Source organism: Hemicordylus capensis, chromosome 13, assembly GCF_027244095.1.
Source record: "Hemicordylus capensis ecotype Gifberg chromosome 13, rHemCap1.1.pri, whole genome shotgun sequence".
Lineage (NCBI taxonomy): Eukaryota > Metazoa > Chordata > Lepidosauria > Squamata > Cordylidae > Hemicordylus > Hemicordylus capensis.
This window is the reverse complement of record NC_069669.1, coordinates 23056309-23075465: the sequence shown is the minus strand read 5'-3', so window position 1 is coordinate 23075465 and position 19157 is coordinate 23056309. Positions and strand designations below refer to the sequence as shown.

The 19157-nt window shown below is 47.3% G+C and overlaps 2 protein-coding genes across 11 annotated transcripts in view; one reads left to right on the top strand and one right to left on the bottom strand.

The window, feature by feature from the left end:
• Window positions 1-47: 47 nt before the first annotated feature.
• On the top strand, window positions 48-13320 carry LOC128336435 (uncharacterized). 4 transcript variants are annotated; one of them, XM_053276085.1, is made up of 10 exons: window positions 143-437; window positions 1341-1431; window positions 2431-2586; window positions 3439-3488; window positions 4504-4621; window positions 5392-5564; window positions 6244-6314; window positions 8611-9935; window positions 10526-10644; window positions 11957-13320. In XM_053276085.1, exons 1-10 carry the CDS (start codon window positions 367-369, stop codon window positions 12048-12050), a joined length of 2268 nt encoding a protein of 755 aa, XP_053132060.1. In that variant the 5' UTR covers window positions 143-366; the 3' UTR covers window positions 12051-13320. The 4 variants fall into 4 exon arrangements, with proteins under 4 accessions (XP_053132064.1, XP_053132060.1, XP_053132059.1 ...); XM_053276084.1 differs by having other exon boundaries at window positions 147-437; window positions 10496-10644; XM_053276088.1 differs by lacking the exon at window positions 143-437 and having other exon boundaries at window positions 2384-2586; window positions 10496-10644.
• The window catches only part of TMC7 (transmembrane channel like 7), a 24184-nt gene continuing 15901 nt past the window's right edge, over window positions 10875-19157 (bottom strand). For 4 of the 7 annotated variants that reach the window (XM_053276092.1, XM_053276090.1, XM_053276094.1 and 1 more), the window contains exons 13-16: window positions 18398-18528; window positions 18010-18165; window positions 15639-15717; window positions 10875-15075 (exon numbers count right to left, since the gene is read on the bottom strand). In XM_053276092.1, the coding sequence (XP_053132067.1) occupies window positions 15016-15075; window positions 15639-15717; window positions 18010-18165; window positions 18398-18528 (426 nt within the window). In that variant the 3' untranslated portion in view covers window positions 10875-15015. Of the gene's footprint in view, window positions 15076-15638; window positions 15718-16248; window positions 16553-17118; window positions 17212-18009; window positions 18166-18397; window positions 18529-19157 lie in introns of those variants that run through there. The other 3 variants (XR_008311971.1, XR_008311972.1, XM_053276093.1) reach the window with 3 other exon arrangements.

Below are 19157 nucleotides of genomic sequence, written 5' to 3'. Positions count from 1 at the left end.
GCACCTATGGACTTATCCATAGAGCGTATCCAAAGGCCCTACAAAGGTGTGGGTTGACCCGGAATTCATCTTGGACGTAGCTCTAGGCTTTGCGAATCTCTATGCTGCGCTGCTCTCGCCCCCAGCTGGGAGGCGGAACTTTAACATCAGGGGGTGGGATTTATCAGCTCTGACTTTTTCCATCGCCTCCCATTGGCTGCCTTGGTCCGGGACCTTCTTTCTCCATTGGAGGAAGCGACCGTCAATTCCCGGAGAAGCGTCCTGAGGCGGTTGTCATGGAGACCGTGAGGCCTGCCGTGGTGCGGCGTCCCCGGAGTGGAAGAGAAGCCAGCCGGGCTCGAGTCGGGAGCAGCTTGGGAGAGCAGGATGGCGCCGGGGCCGGGGGGCGACCGCCCGATGTCCGCTCGGGGGCTCGCCCGCTCGGTGGCTCATAGGCTGTAAGGGCGGCGCGGGGGGAGCCTGGGTTAAGGCAATTAATTAATCCAATTAACAGTTAAAGCAAACTCTTTTGATTCTGAAAGCAGACTAAGTTTGCAATTATTACACCGTTGCATAATCAAATCACTACATTGCCCGCCGCGTAATTACTAATTGGTTAGCTCATTCAGTAAGTGGTTGAATGGGAACCCAAGGGGGGCTGCCCAGTTAACTCAGCGCTGCACAGCCTCGGCGCTCCCCCTGCGGGGGCTTGACTACAACTCCCATCATCCCTGACTTTTGCCACCCGGGGTTGGGAAGGATGGGAGTTGTAGTCCAGCAACAGCAGACGGGCCAAAGTAGTGCAGAATTAATTGCTATGGCCTGATTAATAAATCAATAAGAATTGGGTGTGAAACTTGGGTGAGGTGATACCTTGCTCTCCCTCCCCAATTCACGTATTTACTTATTTAGAACTTTTAACCCCACCTTCCCATTCAGAGAAAGCTCAAGGCGCTTGCACAGAAATAACAAATACAAACAACGATCACATAAATTAAGAAGCCATTAAAACGTCGAATTTACTTGGGATTAATTTGCCTTGTTAATCTTGTACCCAGGGCTTCCCAACCTTGGATCCCCCGATACTGTTGGGACTACAATTCCTATCTGCCTTCCATGGCTGGTAATGATGGGAGTTGTATTCCAGCCACATCAGGGGGCCCAGCCAAGGTTCAGAACCCCGGGCCCTAAAGGACCTCCTCCTCCTCCTCCTCCTCCTCCTCTCACATGAGGAGCCTGCTCAGGGTGACTAGTAGGGCTTCTGCTTAAAACACCAAGCACACCTCTTATGGTTAAGAGTTATAAATGTACATTGCAAAAGTCTACTTACCTTTTAAATGCGTGGTTTCCCCCCATCCTAGAAAATATTACGTTGATGTGAAAAGAAAAGAAGAATCCTTTGATTCATCTGGAGTCCTTGGAGATGAGACTGAAAGCTCAAGTTTGTCCATAGTATGTATTTGCTGCCATGTGTGTCAGTTTCAGAATCCTGTGTAGAGCAGTGTGAAGCGCTGAGTTCTTCACAGACACATTTCCTCACCTGCCAAAACTTAAAGGTAAAGGTAGAGTGTGCCATCAAGTCAATTTTGACTCCTGATTGTTGCCTCCTCCCGCGCAGTCTGAGATGAGGCCTTTCAGCATCTTCCTATATTGCTGCTGCCCAATATCGGTGTTTAGTGGGGATTTGAACTGGCCGCCTTCTGCTTGTTAGTCAAGCATTTCCCCACTGCACCACTTCAGGTGGTCTGCCAAAGCTTGGCACAGTAGAATAGGTAGACGTGTTCGGATATCTTAAGAGGAACTAACTGGTTTCATTGATTTCAGTGCTACTTAGTCATGAGACGTTATCTTAGCCGAGATTTGTGCATCTTAGTCTAGATGCTTAAAAATAACTAAAGTTAGATAAGCCTCCAGAACAGCTAAATGTTGCAGCAGCAAGGACGTTTACACACAGGCTTTACCACGAGTTTACTGGTAGGCTTTACTGCGGACTCGAAGCTGTCCCAAAACACTGATGCAAATAGTGGATTTTTTTTTAAACCCCTGATCTAAATCAGGCTATACTCGTAACACGCTGTGGAAAACCTCGCAGGGACTTCAGGGTAAAATCTGGTTGATATATGAACGCACCCGCTCCATTCCGGAGGAGATGAGAGTTTAAAAGCTGCTGTTGGAAGTGTGAAAAACTTCCACCAGCAGCAGCAGAACCCTCCAAGTGGCCTGTGGCCTGTTCTGTCTTTGCTTTGCCCTTGGTGCCCTCTGGCACTGAGATGGCTGCCACTGCAGCAACCTTGACCCTGTTGTGCTGCTGCTGCTGTGCTGATGACCGCTTGGGTCAGCTTGTACCATGTAGCGGGGCTGTGACGGTGGTGCAGCAGCAGCTACTCTGAATACGTTTTTGCAGGCAACCTTGTCTTTCATTTTCTTTCGGCACCCTGCACATTTGAGCAGAAGGAGAAGCAGCAGCTGGAGCACGATTTTGCCAAAATTAAATTGGAAGCATCCTTGCGTGCATATGTGGGCAACGCTAAAGAATGTAACAGAAAAGTCCAGAAGAGCTTAGAAAAGCAAAAGGATTTGGAAAAGCTTATCAGAAAGATGGCACAGGTAATGCTTACAGCTATCGTTATTTGTGCTTTAACCTCTTATTTTATGCATAATACCAGGGAAGGTGCTTCACCCCCCCGGTTGGTTGGGTTGCCCTTTTCAGCACCTTGTCCCAGATCTAGGCTGCATTCACACAATCACAAGGATCTTGGTTAAAAATTTAAAAAGGGTTACTGAGCTCTGCGGAGCTTATTGTGTGAATGTAGAATTTCAGGGCAATCGTGGTCAGGATAACTAGGACTGAATCGTGGTCAGGATAACTCAGGATAACTAGGACTGAATCAGCAGTTGACCGGGACAGATAAACTGGATTGAATCCTGGTTAGCTATCCTGGTTAAAGGCTGGTTAACCAGAGTGGTTTGACCAGGATTGCCCTGAAATTCCACATTCATACATTTTGCTCGCCTGAGCTCAGTAATCCTGATTAGCTTTTTAACCAGGTTATTGTGTGAATCCAGTCCTATGGTATCTCTTTTTGTGTATGGGTCAACTAAAACTGCGCACAGTACTCCAAATGTAGCTACACTATAGGTATTATGATACTGGCATTTATTTTCAGTCTCTTTCCTAGTGACCCATAGCATGGAATTTGCTGCTTCTTTTTTTACAGAGATCATGCACAGAGCTAATGTTTTCACTAAGTTATCCTCCAAAACCCTGGTTAGTCACCAGCATTCAGATCCCATCAGTGTATACGTGAAATAGAGAGCCCCCGCCTCAAATGTGCATCACTTTACATTTGGTTACATTAAATCTCATTTGCCATCAACTCATTTTGGAGATACCATTTTGGAGCTCTTTACTGTTCACTTGAACTGTCACCACAGTGATTAGAGTCTCTCTCTTTGTAGGATTATGTACCTGTCAGAACAAATGAAGGCAAAGTTAAGCATAAAAAAAGGTAAAGTGTATTGGTAATGAGGTAATGCAGCTTAGCAGAAATCTCTAATACTTGTATGTAGCACTTGTATAGTGCTTTTGAGTGTCTGAAGTACTTCTCCTTAATTAACCTTTCCATTAATGAAGAATAATTGATTTTTGATTAGCTCGTTAGCCACTACTCTACACCACTTCTCTCAAAGCCTTGCCTCCTTCCTTCATTGCTAGTGAGCTGTGAGACCAGGGCACTTCCGTGATCAATGTCAAACCATTCAATTCCTGAAACAGTCGCAGTTTAGTATACTAAAGAAAGCATGTTTAATTAATGTGCTGAGCTACCTTTTATTCTGAATCAGACTGTTGGTCTCTCTTTTGTCCTGAATTATATTGGTCCAGTCCAGAAATTCATTTATTTGTTTATATTCTGCTCCTCCTCCAAGGAGCCCTGGAATCCAGCAAAGAGAAAAGCCCCTGACTCGATGCTGCGGCTTCTTTCCTCTTCCCATGCTCTGGAGCTTCGTGGCCATGCCGTGCTGTGACATGCAGACAGCCTGTCACAAGCAGAAGGGGAGGAGGGAGGGCTGCTGCCTGACCCTCCTCCTCCTCCTCCTCCTGGAGAGGAAGAGTTGTTTTTGGCTTGTGAGAAGACCCCTCCAGTTGGAGCCACGGCCCTGGTGTGCCAGAACTTGGGCACTGTGTAGCCATGTGAGGCTTCAAAGGAACCCCAGGGGGCTGCATATCTCCCCAGCGGAAAATCCCTGGCATAGCTTATCCCACTATAAGGGCAGGTGAGAGAACCAGTGTTGCCTAAAGTACCGGACCAGGACTGTATCCTAGGGCTGGAGACCCAAGTCTTTATTCTGCTACCTTTCCAGCATAATGGCTAATTGCGCTGGCCTTTTCATTTCGATAACAGATATACAACTGTGACTCTTGTCAGAGATTGTCTTTCTGTGCTCCCTCTCCTTTGGAAACTTTTCCTTGCAGTAAATGTGATTCATTGGGGACTAATTAAATGCACCTTCCTCTTTCATTAGGCGAAAAAAGCAAGTGAGCACTCATCTTCCTGGGCTCCATACCATTGCTACCCCTTGTCTGTCCCCAGAAGAAGTACGGAGACTCATTTCATCCGCTTCCAAGCTAATTGTGGCCGCTGTATGTATCCAAACACACTACTTTACTCACTAATGAGGCTGCTGAACATCTCCCCTCAATCTGTCACCACTCTTCAGTGTTCTTCATTAGCCACTGTGATAAACAGGCTTTCTGCCAACAGTATCTAGCAGTAATAATTTCCATCATGGTTGCTTTATCTCGAAGTTAAAAGTGGATTTGGCCACCCCTCTTCTTTGGAGCACTCTTTCTACCCCCGGCCCCCCAGTTCGTTCAGCCCCCTCCCTGGCTGCTTTTAAGGCCCTCCTTAAGACCCACCTCTTTCGCCAGGCGGTTGCCCTTTCTTTCCTTGTTATTTTTAAATTGGTATTGGTATTGTTGTTGTTTACTGCCTAGAGTCTTTGGAGGAGGCGGTATGAAAAAATTTAAAAATAAATAAATAATGCATATCAAAGGAGCACCTTGGGGCATGTTCTCACAATGGTCTGGGCTGGCAGGAACGTGGGAATCCTGGATCCAAGTGGCACGCCCACTCCCCAGTGTGTGTGTGGTGAGGACCTGGAAATCGCGGGCTTGCAGGTGTGCCCAGTCCTCGTTGACCCCAGAGCAGCCACCCCAAAGCTAATCCTAGATCACTGTGGCCAGGTGCTACTGTGAGTCCTACCTTTCTGGGTTCTCATGAATGGGCATGCCCCTCGGATCTAGGCGTCCCACATTCCCAGCAGCCCAGATTATCATGAGACTGTGCCCTTTGTGAACTATGACTGATAAAGGGTTTCTTTTTAAAGCATTTCCATTAATTTGTTCTCCAGACCTCTGAAATCTCTCCAGAAGAACTGGGAACACAAGAACGCGCTTCATCTCCAGCGAGAATTGCTGCTCAAGCCATTCAGTGCTCAAACCATCCAGGGCAGAACATTCATAGCAGCAGCAGCAGCCAGCAACGTCTTTCCTCCACCAATTCCCACATGGATGAAGCTAAGAGGTATGAAAGCTTAAGGACATTGTGGCAATTTGCCATTTTGTAAAGAAATTGGGCCAAATTGGATACTGACTAATGGACTTTCTCGGGACTCCTTATACTGCATGATATTCCCCTCAGGGGATGAAGCCGCTCTGGGAAGAGCGGAAGGTAAGTTCCCTTCCTGGCAGCATCTCCAAGATAGGGCTGAGCGAGATTCCTGCCTGCAATTGCAATTCCTGCCTTGGAGAAGCCGCTGCCAGTCTGTGAAGACAATACTGAGCTAGACAGACCAATGGTCTGACTCAGTATATGGCAGTTTCCTATGTTCCTATGCATGTCCTCTGATCCTTCCTGTCCCCGTGAGAATGCATGCTTCTGAACCCTCCTGTTTCTCTTTCCATGCCACCATCCCCATATCCCTCCTTTTCCTCCTTGCAGCCTCTGGTAATCCTCTTTTGGTGTCCCACCCTCCCTGCTGCTTCATATAAGAGAGCCACACACCACTTTGAAAGGTGCCTTTTTTGTCCACTTAGCAGGGATCTTTGTGGGTCACCCCCCAAAAAAAACCACACTATTTTATGTTTCCATAATTATAAGAGAAAAGTTGTATTTAGAAAATTCGTAAGAAGAATCTGTATAATATGACAGAAAGATAGTAATTTTTCTATCATTGATCTCTCTGCTGAATTGTGTTCAACAGTATACAGGAATATAATGAAGAATCCAGTGCTGAAGTTCATCAAAAGCATTCAGAAAAAAACAGCAGAAAAAGTAAGTTGCTCATTTTAAACATAGTTCTAAATCCTAGGACATCTTTCTTAAAAAAGAGAAGCAAAGTTATGCATTCATTGCCAGCTGTCATAGGAACAAAGGAAGCTGCTTTATACCGAATCAGACCACCGGTCCATCTAGCTCAGGGTTGTCTACATTGACTGGCAGCGGCTTCTCCAGGGTTGCAGGCAGGAGTCTCTCCCAGCCCTATCTTGGAGATGCTGCCAGGGAGAGAACCTGGGTCCTTCTGCATGCAAGTATGCAGATGCTCTTCTGCTGAGCTATAGCCCCATCCACAAAGGGGCATATGTTACAGCACTCACCTGTAGTCACCCATCCAAATGCAAACCAAGGTGGATTCTGTTTAGCAGAATCCACTACCACAAGACCAGCTCTCTTTCCTTCTCCTTACTGAGTAATTTTATTCCTTTATTTTAAAATTTTATATCCCACTTTCTGTTTGAAACATTCAAGGTGGCTTACAAACAGATTTAAAACAAAAAACAATTTGCTGGAAATCAGCAATAGGAAGGACATTATCAAATAAGATGGGTTCAGGCCAGCCAAAGAAACCCCTGCAGAGAGAGGGGCAGTCTAGTCTCTTGGGAGAGGGCATTCCACAGGGCAGGGGCAGTCACTGAGATGGTCCTCTCTCACCATGACTTCCTACATGCCTCCACTGGCAAAGGGACCCAGAGGAGAGCCTCTCTGAATATTCTCATGTGGTGGGTAGAGGCATGTTGTAGCAGCTTAAAGCCTTTGTCTTAGAGCAGCTCACATGGCAGCGGTGGGGAGGGGGAGGATGCTGAATCATCCCTGGCGAGCTGCCTGCTTAGGCTTCTCCTAAAACTCATCTATATTTCCGGTAGAATTAAAATGCTGCCACCCGCCTCTTATCGACAGAGCTTGAACCTCCCTGGCCTCGGGTGGAACCCCAGGGAAAACTCTCTATTTTGCTATTGGATAAAGACAAACACCTTCCACGTGTAGGCTTACACGTGATGAGAAAACCGATTGCTGAGTGTTTGAAGACGCTTTTACACCAGAGAAATCCCCCTTCCGCCCTCCCTTTTTCCTTGAGTTAAAAAGCAGCTCAGAAGCTTGTAAAAAGAAAAAAAAAAAAGAAAAAAACAACAACCCAGTTTTATTCAGTTACTACAGACTGCTTTCGTCTGGGGCTTTAAGGTCTAAAATGCACTCACAATTACTTAGTAGGTTACAAAATAGGTTGTCAGGCTTCAGTTCAAGTCCGCATTTAGGCATGCTTAAGTTTAGAGAGTCTTTTGCAACGCCTTCGGTGGGTTGAGTGTAGGCTAGTGTATCTTATTTTAATTACATTGCAGGTAAGCAATAATAGAACAATATCAGGAATATGTAAAGCACACACACAAAGAAATATAAGTTTCTAATGCAAAATCTGACTAAGTGTTCCCTATGCTGAATCCCCTTTTCCTTGAAAACTCACCCCACACCTGATGAGAATCAAGCTTCCTGCAATTCTGTCTCTCAAGGATCTGCAGTTATTCCATGTGAGAAACCTCCATGCTGGCTTTGACCATGAGGGAGCAAAAACTCCATGCCTTTCACTAAGCCTTTCTGCACACACTTCTCTCCAACAAAAACCACCCTTCTTCTTCCCAGAATTCCCAGCAACCACTCTCTAGTCCCCACCCACCTGGTGTACTGATTGGCTGCCCTGGAGTTCACCATCCTGTCAGTCTAGACAAGGGTTCACTCCCTGTTAACTCTTTAAGAGGGAGGGGAGGCTGATCACTGCACATGGGGAATGAGGCGGTCTTTCAAGTGCCCTGGTCTCTGGTGGGGGAGAACTGGTCTTGGAGTAGTGAGCATGGATGGGTTCCTTTGCCAAGTAGGGTCTGCTGTGGTTTGCATTTGGGTGGGTGACATTGAGCATGGTCTGCTGTAAGATATTCCCCCGAGGGGACGGAGCCATTGCTCAGAGGGAGAGCATCTGTTTTGCATGCAGAAGGCCCCAGGTTCACTCCCTGGCAGCATCTCCTGAAACCTTGGAGAGCTGCTGCCAGTCAGTGTAGACATTACTGAGCTAGATGGACCCAGGGTCTGACTTTGGTCAGACCCATAAAGCAGTTTCCTATGTCCCTATGTCCCAAGCCATTTAGGGCTTTAGCTCTTCCTAATGATCTTTTGCAGTTTGCTTTCATCTCTCTCTCTCTCTCTCTGTATGATACGTTTACATACAATTCAGTCTTCATGTCTAAACAACATGCTAAGGCTGTTGAAATTTAAAAATGCTTTATCTTTTGGTATCTTTCAGAGTTAAATAAAAGCAGGAAAGAACAACATTCAAAAGATATAAAAAGACCAACTGAAATTTCATCAGACACTTCCAGGAACTCTCATAAACCTAAGGAAGCATTTTCCAAAACTTTCCTCAAATCCTGCGACATACACTCACTCAATTCTATAGCTCCATATCCACACACTGGGCAAAATGAAGTATGTCGGAAAGGTATACTCAAAAAGAGCAGCTCTTTCTCCTGCACCTCTTCTGCTGTGTCTCAAAACCAAGAAACGAAGCCAAACATGAAGGGGAAGAACATCTCAGCCTCCCAGAAAAATGCAGAAAACTCTGCTGGCCTTTCCTGTAAACCAGCTGGAATCAAGGCAGAAAAGTCATCTCCTAGGTCTGTCAGGATGGTTTCAAGAAGCAGGCCTAGCACGTTTTTGAGCACACGGGCAAGTCTGAGCTCCAGAAATATTCCAGGGGCTAATGGATATAATATAGATGGGCATTCTGCAAAATCAAGAGCTGAAGTGATACATACCCACCGTTCAACAGCCAGAGAAAAGAATGGGAGGCACCACACTTCTGAGTACACAATTCTTAAAGGGCAAGATAGGAAAGTGTGTAACCCAGTTGATCAGAAAAGGACGCTTGTAGAAAATTCTCAAAAGCTGGAGCAAGAAATGTGTGATTCAGTGATAAAAGGACTCCCAGAAAGTCACAGGGTCCGCTTCCAAAAGCTTCAACATGGGTACAATCCTGGAACCACTGAATGGAAACCAAACAGCTTGGGTTGTTGGAGTCTGGATAATTTACGCGGTCCCTTTTCAGGCCCACCTTCACCAATTGCTGCAGAAGGTAAATGCCCTGAGCTTATGCCGTGTCTCCAAGAGGGTCAGCACATTCCTGTGATCGTGTGTGGATCGTCTTTTCTGTATCACGTTTGCCAAGGGATGGACCAAGACACACCGACCAGTTTGGTTATGAATGTAGACAGCAGTTTAGAGAATCAAAATGCACACCACCTTTTAAACCCCCTGCTCTCTTTGACTGAATCAGGAGACGGTGATGCAGTGGAGGATCCCGGCAGCAGCCTGCCAATACTGGACACTCTTACAGCAGAGCCGTGGGAGCAGCCCATGGTATGTAGCTCCCCTGCGCCTCCAGGTGGCTACAGATGCCCAGCACCAGCAAGCTACCAGGGGAGAGAAACCTCCAAGGAGCATGGCTCAGGGCCGCCTCATGTGACCACAACGGTTTCCGAAAGCTTGGAAAGTGAAGAATCAGACTTCGCCATTTCCTCTCCCTCAAGCAGCTGGAGTGCCTGGTCATTAGCCAGCATCCAGAAGCAGATGGTACGAGTTTAGCCATGTGCCACCAAGGTGTCTCGTGGTCGTGAGCATGAATGCTCCCCTTTGCTAAGCAGGGTCTGCCCTGGTTTGCATTTGGGTGGGTGACTACATGTGAGCACTCCCTGCGGGAAGCTCTTCCCCTTAGGGCAGGGCTGCACAGTTTTGGCAACAACCTCCAGCTGTCCACTCCCATCATCCTAGCCACAGTGGCCAATGTGGGTAGTTGGTGGGTAGATCCCTCCACTTGCTCAGAGACAGGGCCAACCAATAAGAGTTTGCTCAGGTTATGCCATGGGAGGGGTCTACCTCCTGGACTCCAGTTGTGGACTACCTCCACAACAAATGTGTCTTAATGAAATGTGGCCGCATCTTTATTCAGCAGAGTAGACAGCTGTAGGTGACAATTTCTTCTATCCAGAGCCATCCACAGCTGCAGCAGGCGAGGTTGCTGTAGAACACGTCTGTTCTGTAGGAATTGCTACGACATCTCAGTTAGGGCTAATTTTATGTTTCCAGCCAAGCCATTTATTTAGAAATAGATCTATGTATTCTTTTTACCCTAGAGTGGAAATGTTAATGCTGTTCTAAATCAGGAAGAAGAGAATACTAACTCCAGAATGGATGTTCTTGTTAAGGAAGTTCTGAATGTGATGCAGAAAAATAGCATCTCACAAGAAGGAAGAGAAATTGGTGAACACCGTGAAAAGCGAAGGTAAAAGGTTTGCTTAAGTGCACTGGAAATAATAATGCATTTGTCTTTTTGATCCTCCAGCTATTGGAGGGTGGGGTATATTGTGACATCACAATGCCACAGGGTATGGCAGCCACCACAGTTGCGAAGGGTTGATCCCTTTTCTGTCTCCATCACTTTTCTTTCCCCTATGGATATTCTTTATTTTTTTTTGCCCCTTTCTTCCAAGAAGTTCAGACACATGCACTCCATGAAAACCAAAATAAGATTTATGTCCCAAATGTGATATAGAAACACAAGAAAATACTGTAACATTATAAAATGTACCTAAAAATAAAATATATTTCTGCATGATAAGTTGTATCTCTTATCCTAATCTCTCCAACCCAAATTTTCTTGCGCGCGCAAGCGTAAATGTTAATTATGTGATGGGCTTCTCCACCCACTGGCTGACAGCCTGACTAAGTTACCCATGGGTAATGTTGTAGAAAATCTAAGATGGAAGAGCAAAATCCAAGATGGAGAAATGAACCAAAGTTTTACTCTCTGTGTGGTATTTGGGAAAGATTCTGTGAGTTCAAAACAATAGCCTCTCTGTGGCTTGGACACGCGCAGTAGCTATAGAAATGTATCTAGCCTAGAGTACCATGATTGGTCAATGCTGTCTGAAGATGTACAATGTACAGGTACTCATTCTGACCAAATGCATTTGCATAACTGATAAGGCTTTGGTATATAATCTGTAACCACCATTTTGTGGGGCTCTGCTTCTCTCTCCCTGGTGATTGATGGGAGACCCGGTACCGTGATCAATAAAGCTTTGAATCTGATGGAACGGTGCTGCCTCTGCCTATAACCAACCCTAGTTGATTTCTCCCACAGTACCCGCATTGAAATTAATAGGGCAAGTAAACTTGTCCCACTACTTTCAATGAGACTGGTTATTACCAGTAACTTAGTGAGGATGTGAGCTAGTGACTGGAGTCGCTTGTCTCCACTGGGCTCACATCCACACTGGTTACTAATAAGCAGACTTAGTGAAATTAATGGGACAAATAAACTTGTCCCATTAATTTCCAACAGGAGCACTCAGTGCTAATTTTCTGAAGCTTGCAGCAGACGCATCACTGAGGATGCATCGGCTTCAAGCCAGCAATCCTCAGATGGGGAACAAGTTGTGTGGCTGCAGTGTGGGGAGGCAGGAAGGCTCCGAGTAACCCCTGGGAACCGTTCAAGTTGTCCTAGTACCCGCTGTTGAGAACTCCTATCCTAATCAATGCTTTTCACTTCTGCACTCTAAAACCTACTCTACGTGTTGCTGATTTTCCTACAGATCTTCCGCTGAAGAGGACAAAGCAGAGAAGGGAAATGAAAGTGGGGGGGTCTGTGCCAAACAAGTAGTTTATTTTGCTCAGCTGTCCATATAATTTTAGTTCACACCCCCAAACCTGAAGCATGCAGAGGACTTACAGCCAGGTTTAATGCACCAGAGTTAGTTCATTTCTTGCCTCTTGGGAGAGTTTTAGAAATGTCAAGGCAGCAATTGCTTTGTTAGCTTGCATCAGTGTTATACCGTATTTGTCATGCACATGGGGGTCAAATCATCAGCATTAACATTTCAAAAATGCATTTTTAATAGTTATCTCAAATGTCAGTCTAGTCTTGCCCAGTGTCAAAAGGTTATGCTCATATCAGTGGAAAACAAATATTTTGTAATCATAGTCATATCATCTGGTGTAAATAGCATGCGGGCTCTGTTTTATGTTGGCAATTTTGATAATTGATGTTATGAGGGTTTTTGTATTTTCCTGTAGTTTGGAAGCTGCCCAAGCACCCCAGGTCCAACCTTCTTTATCTTAGTCAGCTATGATCTCCATGGTCAGGATTCTACTGTGGGCACACTTTCATTTACACACCCTGCAGTGGATTAGCAATGTGCATGAATCGTGATATTGACATGCGATTCGGAAAACATCCCTGGCCCCTTTAAACAGAGGAGATTAGCTGCACACCTGCTCCTCTGCTGCTCAACGCTACTTCCTGAATCAGCGGTCTTCCTCCCAGCTATCTAAGGGCACCGGTGGTGCTGCCCTCAAGCAGTGCTGGCATGCACATAGCCCCGGGCATGGTTAGGAAGGCCAGCAAGGGTGGAAAGACTGTAAATAAAAATTACCGTAAAACCTACAGGGTGACATGAGGAAAACACAAAGCAGTCCCGTAATCTGACACAGAAGACAATGCCACAGAAGACAATGCCCAATTTGTCCTTTTAATTTTAGTGGGACTACTTTGAATAATTCTCCTCATCAGCCACAGACTGTCTGAAATCATGGAGCTGGATTTTGATTTTTAAGAAGTTTTGCCTTCACTGTTAAGAGAAATTTACATGATCAATTTCAGCAAGGATCAGAAATCCAATGGCAAAATAGACAAACATGCCCCACCTTTAACGGAAATGCTTTCAATTTTAATCTGCTTGCAATTAATTGGAATTAAAGCATTGTTTAACTTTGTTTGGATTGTGGCCTATGTCTGATACCATGCTTTCTAATTATCTCATAATTTGGAAGTACTCAACTGAGTGTTTTGTCATTGTTTTTTAATGTTATTCCCAAATTTGGTCTTTGAGTGATATAATCTGGTAAAACTAAAGAATGTATCCAAGTATAAATTAAAGAAAATTGTTTTCATAAAGCATCCACAGTGTGCTTTTATTAGCATGAATATATTTTTACGCCTTTTGCTCATTTACTAAAATATATAGGAAAAAATTAATACATCACACATTTAATTTAACTATGCCCCTGAATAAAATATGCATTTTATTACTGCATAACTTTCCAAGTTATTCCCTACAGTTTCAAGTTAGACAAGGCAAATGTAGTGCTTGGACCAAAAATCTACCTAATAAAAAGAAGAATATTAGGCCAGCAGTTTAAAAATGTTATTTCTATCTTGCCCTTGTTGCTAAAAAGGATGCCTTAAGAGTTAAATGTGAAGGATACGGCAAGACGTAGAGCTTGCCTAGAACAGAAGAGCGGCAAGAAGGCACCGCTACCCGACATGGGCCAACACTGAAGTTCTGTCCTCCATTCAACACAGTAGTTAACACGTTTCCAGTGTGCTTCCAAGGTTCTAAAAACCTGAGAAGCTAAGCTTTCCTCTCTTTTGCAGCCTATATGCATGTCCGGCAATTAGACATTTGCGGCAGCTATATTCAGGTGTTCACATAAGAAACACCTGGACACCCTTAGAAGGGCCAAAGGTGAGCCGGAAGTCCCCTGCCCCAGCACATCATCATCACTCGGCTGCTCCTGGGAATGGGAGGGAAGCGCCAGAACGCACGATGGCAGGCACTGCATATGACCGGCAGCCCAGGCGGTCTTTCTTTGAATGCCTGAATTGGGCTTGCAGAGAACCATTTATCATGCAGAATCTGAGCCAACGGCCTAACGGCCAACAGCTGCAGCAGCAAAATCCATACACCCCACCCAACCTCCATTTGCACCTCTCAAGGCTTCAGGAGGATTTAGGGTGGCAGAGGTAGTGACCCACAAATCCTTTGGCTCACGCTGTGAATCACTGCTAAAAAGAATCCAGGCAGTACACATCTCCTTCCCTTCCACAAGACCCAATCGCACATGTGAAGTTGCACTCCTGTGCTCGGGTTGACAGATGACGTTTATTCCCCTGAGAATCGGAGGACTGGGAGAACGATATTCTCCACCATGCAGCTGATCCAGTGTAAACCCAGGTTGTCCCCTGTCATGGGGACGAATGCAAGGCCACACCCATGGAAGTCTTTTAGGAACAGCTTCCTGGGCTTCCGAAGGACTGCCTGAGTCGGCTTAATCTGGACGACAGTTTGGAGCACGAGGAATGTGAAAGAGTCTACAAAGGGAGCTCATAAGTAACTTCTTCATGCAGCAGAGGGCTTTACAGAGCCCCCGGGAAACAGAGGCGTCACGTACACAATGAAAGTGAAGGGAGAGCTGCACGAAGCAGCTCCACTAGAGTAGAGACTGTGCAGGGTTAGAGGAGAGGCCTAGTCCTGCACAACTGGAAAAATACAGAAATCCTGCCAAGCAAAAATAAAAATGGAGCACACACATAATGAAAAGCCCAACAGCCCAACACAATAATGGTCCCGAGTTGATCAACAACTCAGTCAAGACGATACCTGAGAACATAACAAGGCTGCAAATGATTAGGGGGGTGGGTGGAGAAACAGGATGCCCTCACGTGAGGAATGCCTCAGTCCCAGAAGGCCCGTCCCTGCTGCAAGTGAAGCCTACCCATCCCAGTTTCCAGTGAGGAGCTCCACATCTAAGGCACTGCAGGGTCCTGCCATTTGGGTGTCTTGTTTTGCGTCGACAGTCATCCAGAGGCTTCTCAGCTGCATTTCTGTGCTTCAGTCAGCTTTCTAATTAAGAAGAGTTTATCACGGCTCTCCTAAGATGACAGGTAGAATAAAGTACAGTAAGATACACCTTCCACTTAGGTCACCCCCCATGCAAACTCAGCAAAATGTTGTGAGTCAACAGACACACACACGCACAATCGCGATGGGGTCCCTGAGCTCAAGGTTTGTGACAGAAGGGGTGCACTTGTTTTAAAAGCTTGGGAAGCCCAGTCCGAGAGCTTCACTAAAGAGACGTCAGGGTTCATGCAAACTCCTAGAGAGAGGGTGTGTCAGAAAAACCTCTTGAGAACACTGGATTCCAACTCTTAAATGTTTTGCTTATACCTTAAAAAAAGAAGTCAACAATTTTTTGTAACTAAAGAAAAAGTTGACAGCTCACAATTTAACTTTTCCAAGATAGGGCTGAGAGAGATAGGGCTGCAACCTTGGAGAAGCCGCTGCCAGTCTGTGAAGACAATACTGAGCTAGACAAACCAATGGTCTGACTCAGTATATGGCAACTTCCTACGTTCTTATGTTCTAACTAGTTAGGTTGAAACACTAACCATTTATTTAACTGTATATGCAGTTAATCCCCATGTTTGGAACTTACCATAACTAATTGCTCCCTGAGCTGGTTCACAACCCGTTTATGGGCTCCAGCCAAGGCAATGAAATAGAACATCACAAGGCTGTAAACAGAGGGAAAACACAAAATAAAAAAGGGCACCTTAACACGAAGGCATTATCTGCATTTGGAAAACGCTACTCAGGAGTCTACGATGATAACCGAGCTACTGGTCCCATGAACTTTATCAGATCAAGCCCAGAATTTGAGCAGTGGCCAGAATGTCTAATGTTCAGAAAAAAGGATACGCAAACAAGAAACACGAAGGGAACTCTCTGCTTTTCACATATAACATTTCCAGCAATTTCCTGTTTAGGGACATTATCTTAAATTCATAACCAACCACTGACACACACACACCCCGCCCCGCACTTTTTTGAGTTTAGTATTTCAACAACTATCTCTAAGAGAAGGACAGCTGGAAGAGAGCCAGTGAAATGGTTCTAAAACCCTGCTATAAGGAGGCGATGGAAGCAATTCTGTGCAAAGCTACCTGGGAGGAAGCCCCACTGAACACAGTGAGACTTACTTTGGAGCAAACTTATATAGGATTGTACCACAGAAGAAACTCAGCTACATTGTGGGAAATACGCACACGGTTCACCCACAGGTAGAGATACTTCTGCTGTCCACCAGGCCTGGCTCTTGTGGTCTTGTCTGAATCTGAGAATTGTCCAGGGCTGGAAAGGTCAAAGCTGCCCTGGAAATGTGATGACTGCACCTAGAAATCTGGAACATTCATGCATTTCTGTGCAGGGCTGGCACCTGAACATCTGATGCCGATTCCTAGGTTGGGATTTTATTTCCAGGTTTGCAATCCCCCGTATAAACAGAGTAACCTTTTGATCCAAACCCACAGTAGCGACAGGCGTGGGGGCGTGGGCCAGGCTGCCCTGCCTCTAAGGTGTGAGGAAGAAGAGGAAGCAGGTCAGCTTCCGTCTGCTGAAGGACTTCCACAAGAGGAAGACGGGACAAGGAAGCATGTGCTTCCAGACAACAAGGGGGGAAACAAAACAGAGCACAAGGGAGGAGGAACAAACAGCTCGGAACGGGGGTCCTCTAGCTCCCCCCAAGGCAGCAGTCAGAAGAGGCCAAACTCCCTTCTGATGGTCGTATTGTCTGTATTCCCAGTCCAAAGGGGAGGGGGGAGAAGGTGCGCCCGCTCCCTGGCCAGGAGGACACAAGAACTCTGTGGGGCTCCACACAGACCATGAAGCCCTACTGGGAGCCCTGGTGGCTCTGGAGGGAAGGCCTGGACTGAAAAGCCACGCGGCTCTGCCCGGCTGAGCAGAGTGGTGAGAAGGGGCCTTTGCTCAGTGGCAGAGCACACATGCCCCGCATGCAGAAGGGACAGTTCCCTTGATCTCCACTCCCAAGGACCCCAGAGGAGCAAGGCTGGAACGACCTCTGCCTCAATCCGGGGAGAGTTTTCAGAGTAGACCAGATGGGTCACGATCTGACTTACAATCACGCAGCTTCAATATCTACAGGAGACACTCAATCCTGGCAGAGGCGGCAGAGCTGGAGAAAGTGACGGAACGAACAGAACTGCTGAAGCCTGCAAAAGGCGACACCAGCAGTTCGTCAATATGGGTGTGCGAGCCTCAAGTCCCCAGCAAGAACCCTGGGAGGGCTCAGAAACCGTGCCGGCTGGGGAGACTGGCGATGGGGACACAGGGAGCTGCCATATACTGAGTCAGGCCCTTGGTCCATCTAAATCAGGACTGTCGACACTGACTGGCAGCCACTCTCCAAGGCTTCAGGCAGGGATCTTCCCCAGCCCTCCCTGGAGATACTGCTGCCGCCAGGGAGTGAACGGGGAGGCCCTTCTGCATGCCAAGCAGAGGCTCCCCCCCTCAGCTTTGGCCCCATCCCCAAAGCAAGGAAGGCAGGACTCAGCCACAGGGAGCAGGACCAACCCGTTCTTGGTAGACATGCTCAGCCGACTCCTCACCACAGCCCCACCCAGGGGAGGGAAAAGGAGGTAGAGCAGGCAGGGGGGGGGAGAGAATTTGGAGCCAGAAGCTCCTGGGAGGACAGGCCTCTCCATGGCTGCTAGCCTGGGAGCTACAGGCTGCCTCCCGGCTCAGCGCAGGATGTCGGGGGGCCACAGCAGGAGAGGGCCTGCCACCCCACCACCGCTGGCCTGGGGGCAGCTTCCCAGGAGCATCTGGTGGGCCACTGTGGGAAACAAGGGGCTGGACGGGGTGGGCCGCCTTGAGGGGCCTGACCCAGCAGCAGGGCTGTCCTGATGTCAAGGAAGCCACCCGAGATGGTCCATTTGGCCTCGTGCGACACGGAGCTGAGCCCAGAGGGGTGGAAAGACAGGCAGTGAGCACAACAGCCAGCTACTTGCCAGACGACCATGAAGAAAGGGACTGCAAACGCCTCCGAGGCAATGCCGTTCAGGACCTTGCGCAGCACGGCCGGGAGCTGCTCCACAGTGTGGGCAATGACGTCCCACGAACGCTCAAAGTTCACAAAGGGTCCACAAGCTTTAGAGGAGAAGATGCTGGGGGGGGGGGGGGCAGAAAAGAGAGGGGGGGTGTCAGGGGACAGCGCGTCATGAGTAATCAGTGAGCCCCTGGCCAACACATCTTACAATAGAGGAAGTGTGCACAAAAGCCTCGAGTTTGGACGGACTTGGGGACAGAGTGTGCCATCAAACACTGCTTCATAGTATGAGACAGCAACACTCTCAGGGAAGTGAATTCCAACATCTTATGTGCAAAAGGGCAACTTACTGTGTCATGCTGAGTCCCAGAGGAAAGAAAGCCAAGACGAGGCCGATCAAGAGCACCACCAGGAAGAAGAAGTTGGAGCTGGACGCTCTGAAGGGCCGTGCGGAAGGTTTGCACGTATGCATCAGACTTATCTGGGGGCAAGAAGAAATCTCAGTCCAAGGGCTGCAAGTTAAAATGCCAAAGGCACACACCACCACCCCCCCCCGGCCAGGCAAAGTAAGGGCTCCTTTCTCCTCCAGCCCCCGGACCTCTGATCAGCATCTACAAGCCCCCCCACAGGTGATCTGCCAGCACGTCCCATTGTTGCCCCTTCCAATTTATCTTCACCTCACTTCTGGGCCGTCAGCGAGAGGGAGGCAGGCCTCACTTCTTAAGGGCTGGATTCTGCTCTCCAGCGGCCGGTTCTGATCTTCTCTCCCTCCCTGGACCTCCTCTAGCTTCTTCTATTGCAAGGACGGGGCCATAGTTGAGAAGGCCCCCAGCTCAGCCCCTGGCGGCAGCATCTCCAGGAGGGGCTGGGAAAGACTCCTGCCTGGAACCTGGGAGAGAGCTGCTGCTGGTCAGTGTGCACCATACTGAGAGGGATGGACCAAGTGTCTGTCTCAGTATAAAGCAGCTGCCTATGTTCCTACTGGGAATTAAGCCACTCTTGCAGGAGTGAGCATGAATTGTCTGCTTTGCTGGTTTGCATTGGGATGGGAGACTACATGTGAGAGTGCTACCTGCTGCTGTAAGGTATTCCCCTTAGCAGATGGGGCCT

Bases quoted from the DNA above. Each gene is read 5' to 3' on its own strand.
- LOC128336435 (XM_053276084.1), top strand. From the start codon at position 367: ATGGCGCCGGGGCCGGGGGGCGACCGCCCGATGTCCGCTCGGGGGCTC. The intron at 5,565-6,243 runs GTATGAAAGCTT...TGTGTTCAACAG, and splicing joins CACATGGATGAAGCTAAGAG to TATACAGGAATATAATGAAG. The intron at 6,315-8,610 runs GTAAGTTGCTCA...GGTATCTTTCAG, and splicing joins AGAAAAAAACAGCAGAAAAA to AGTTAAATAAAAGCAGGAAA.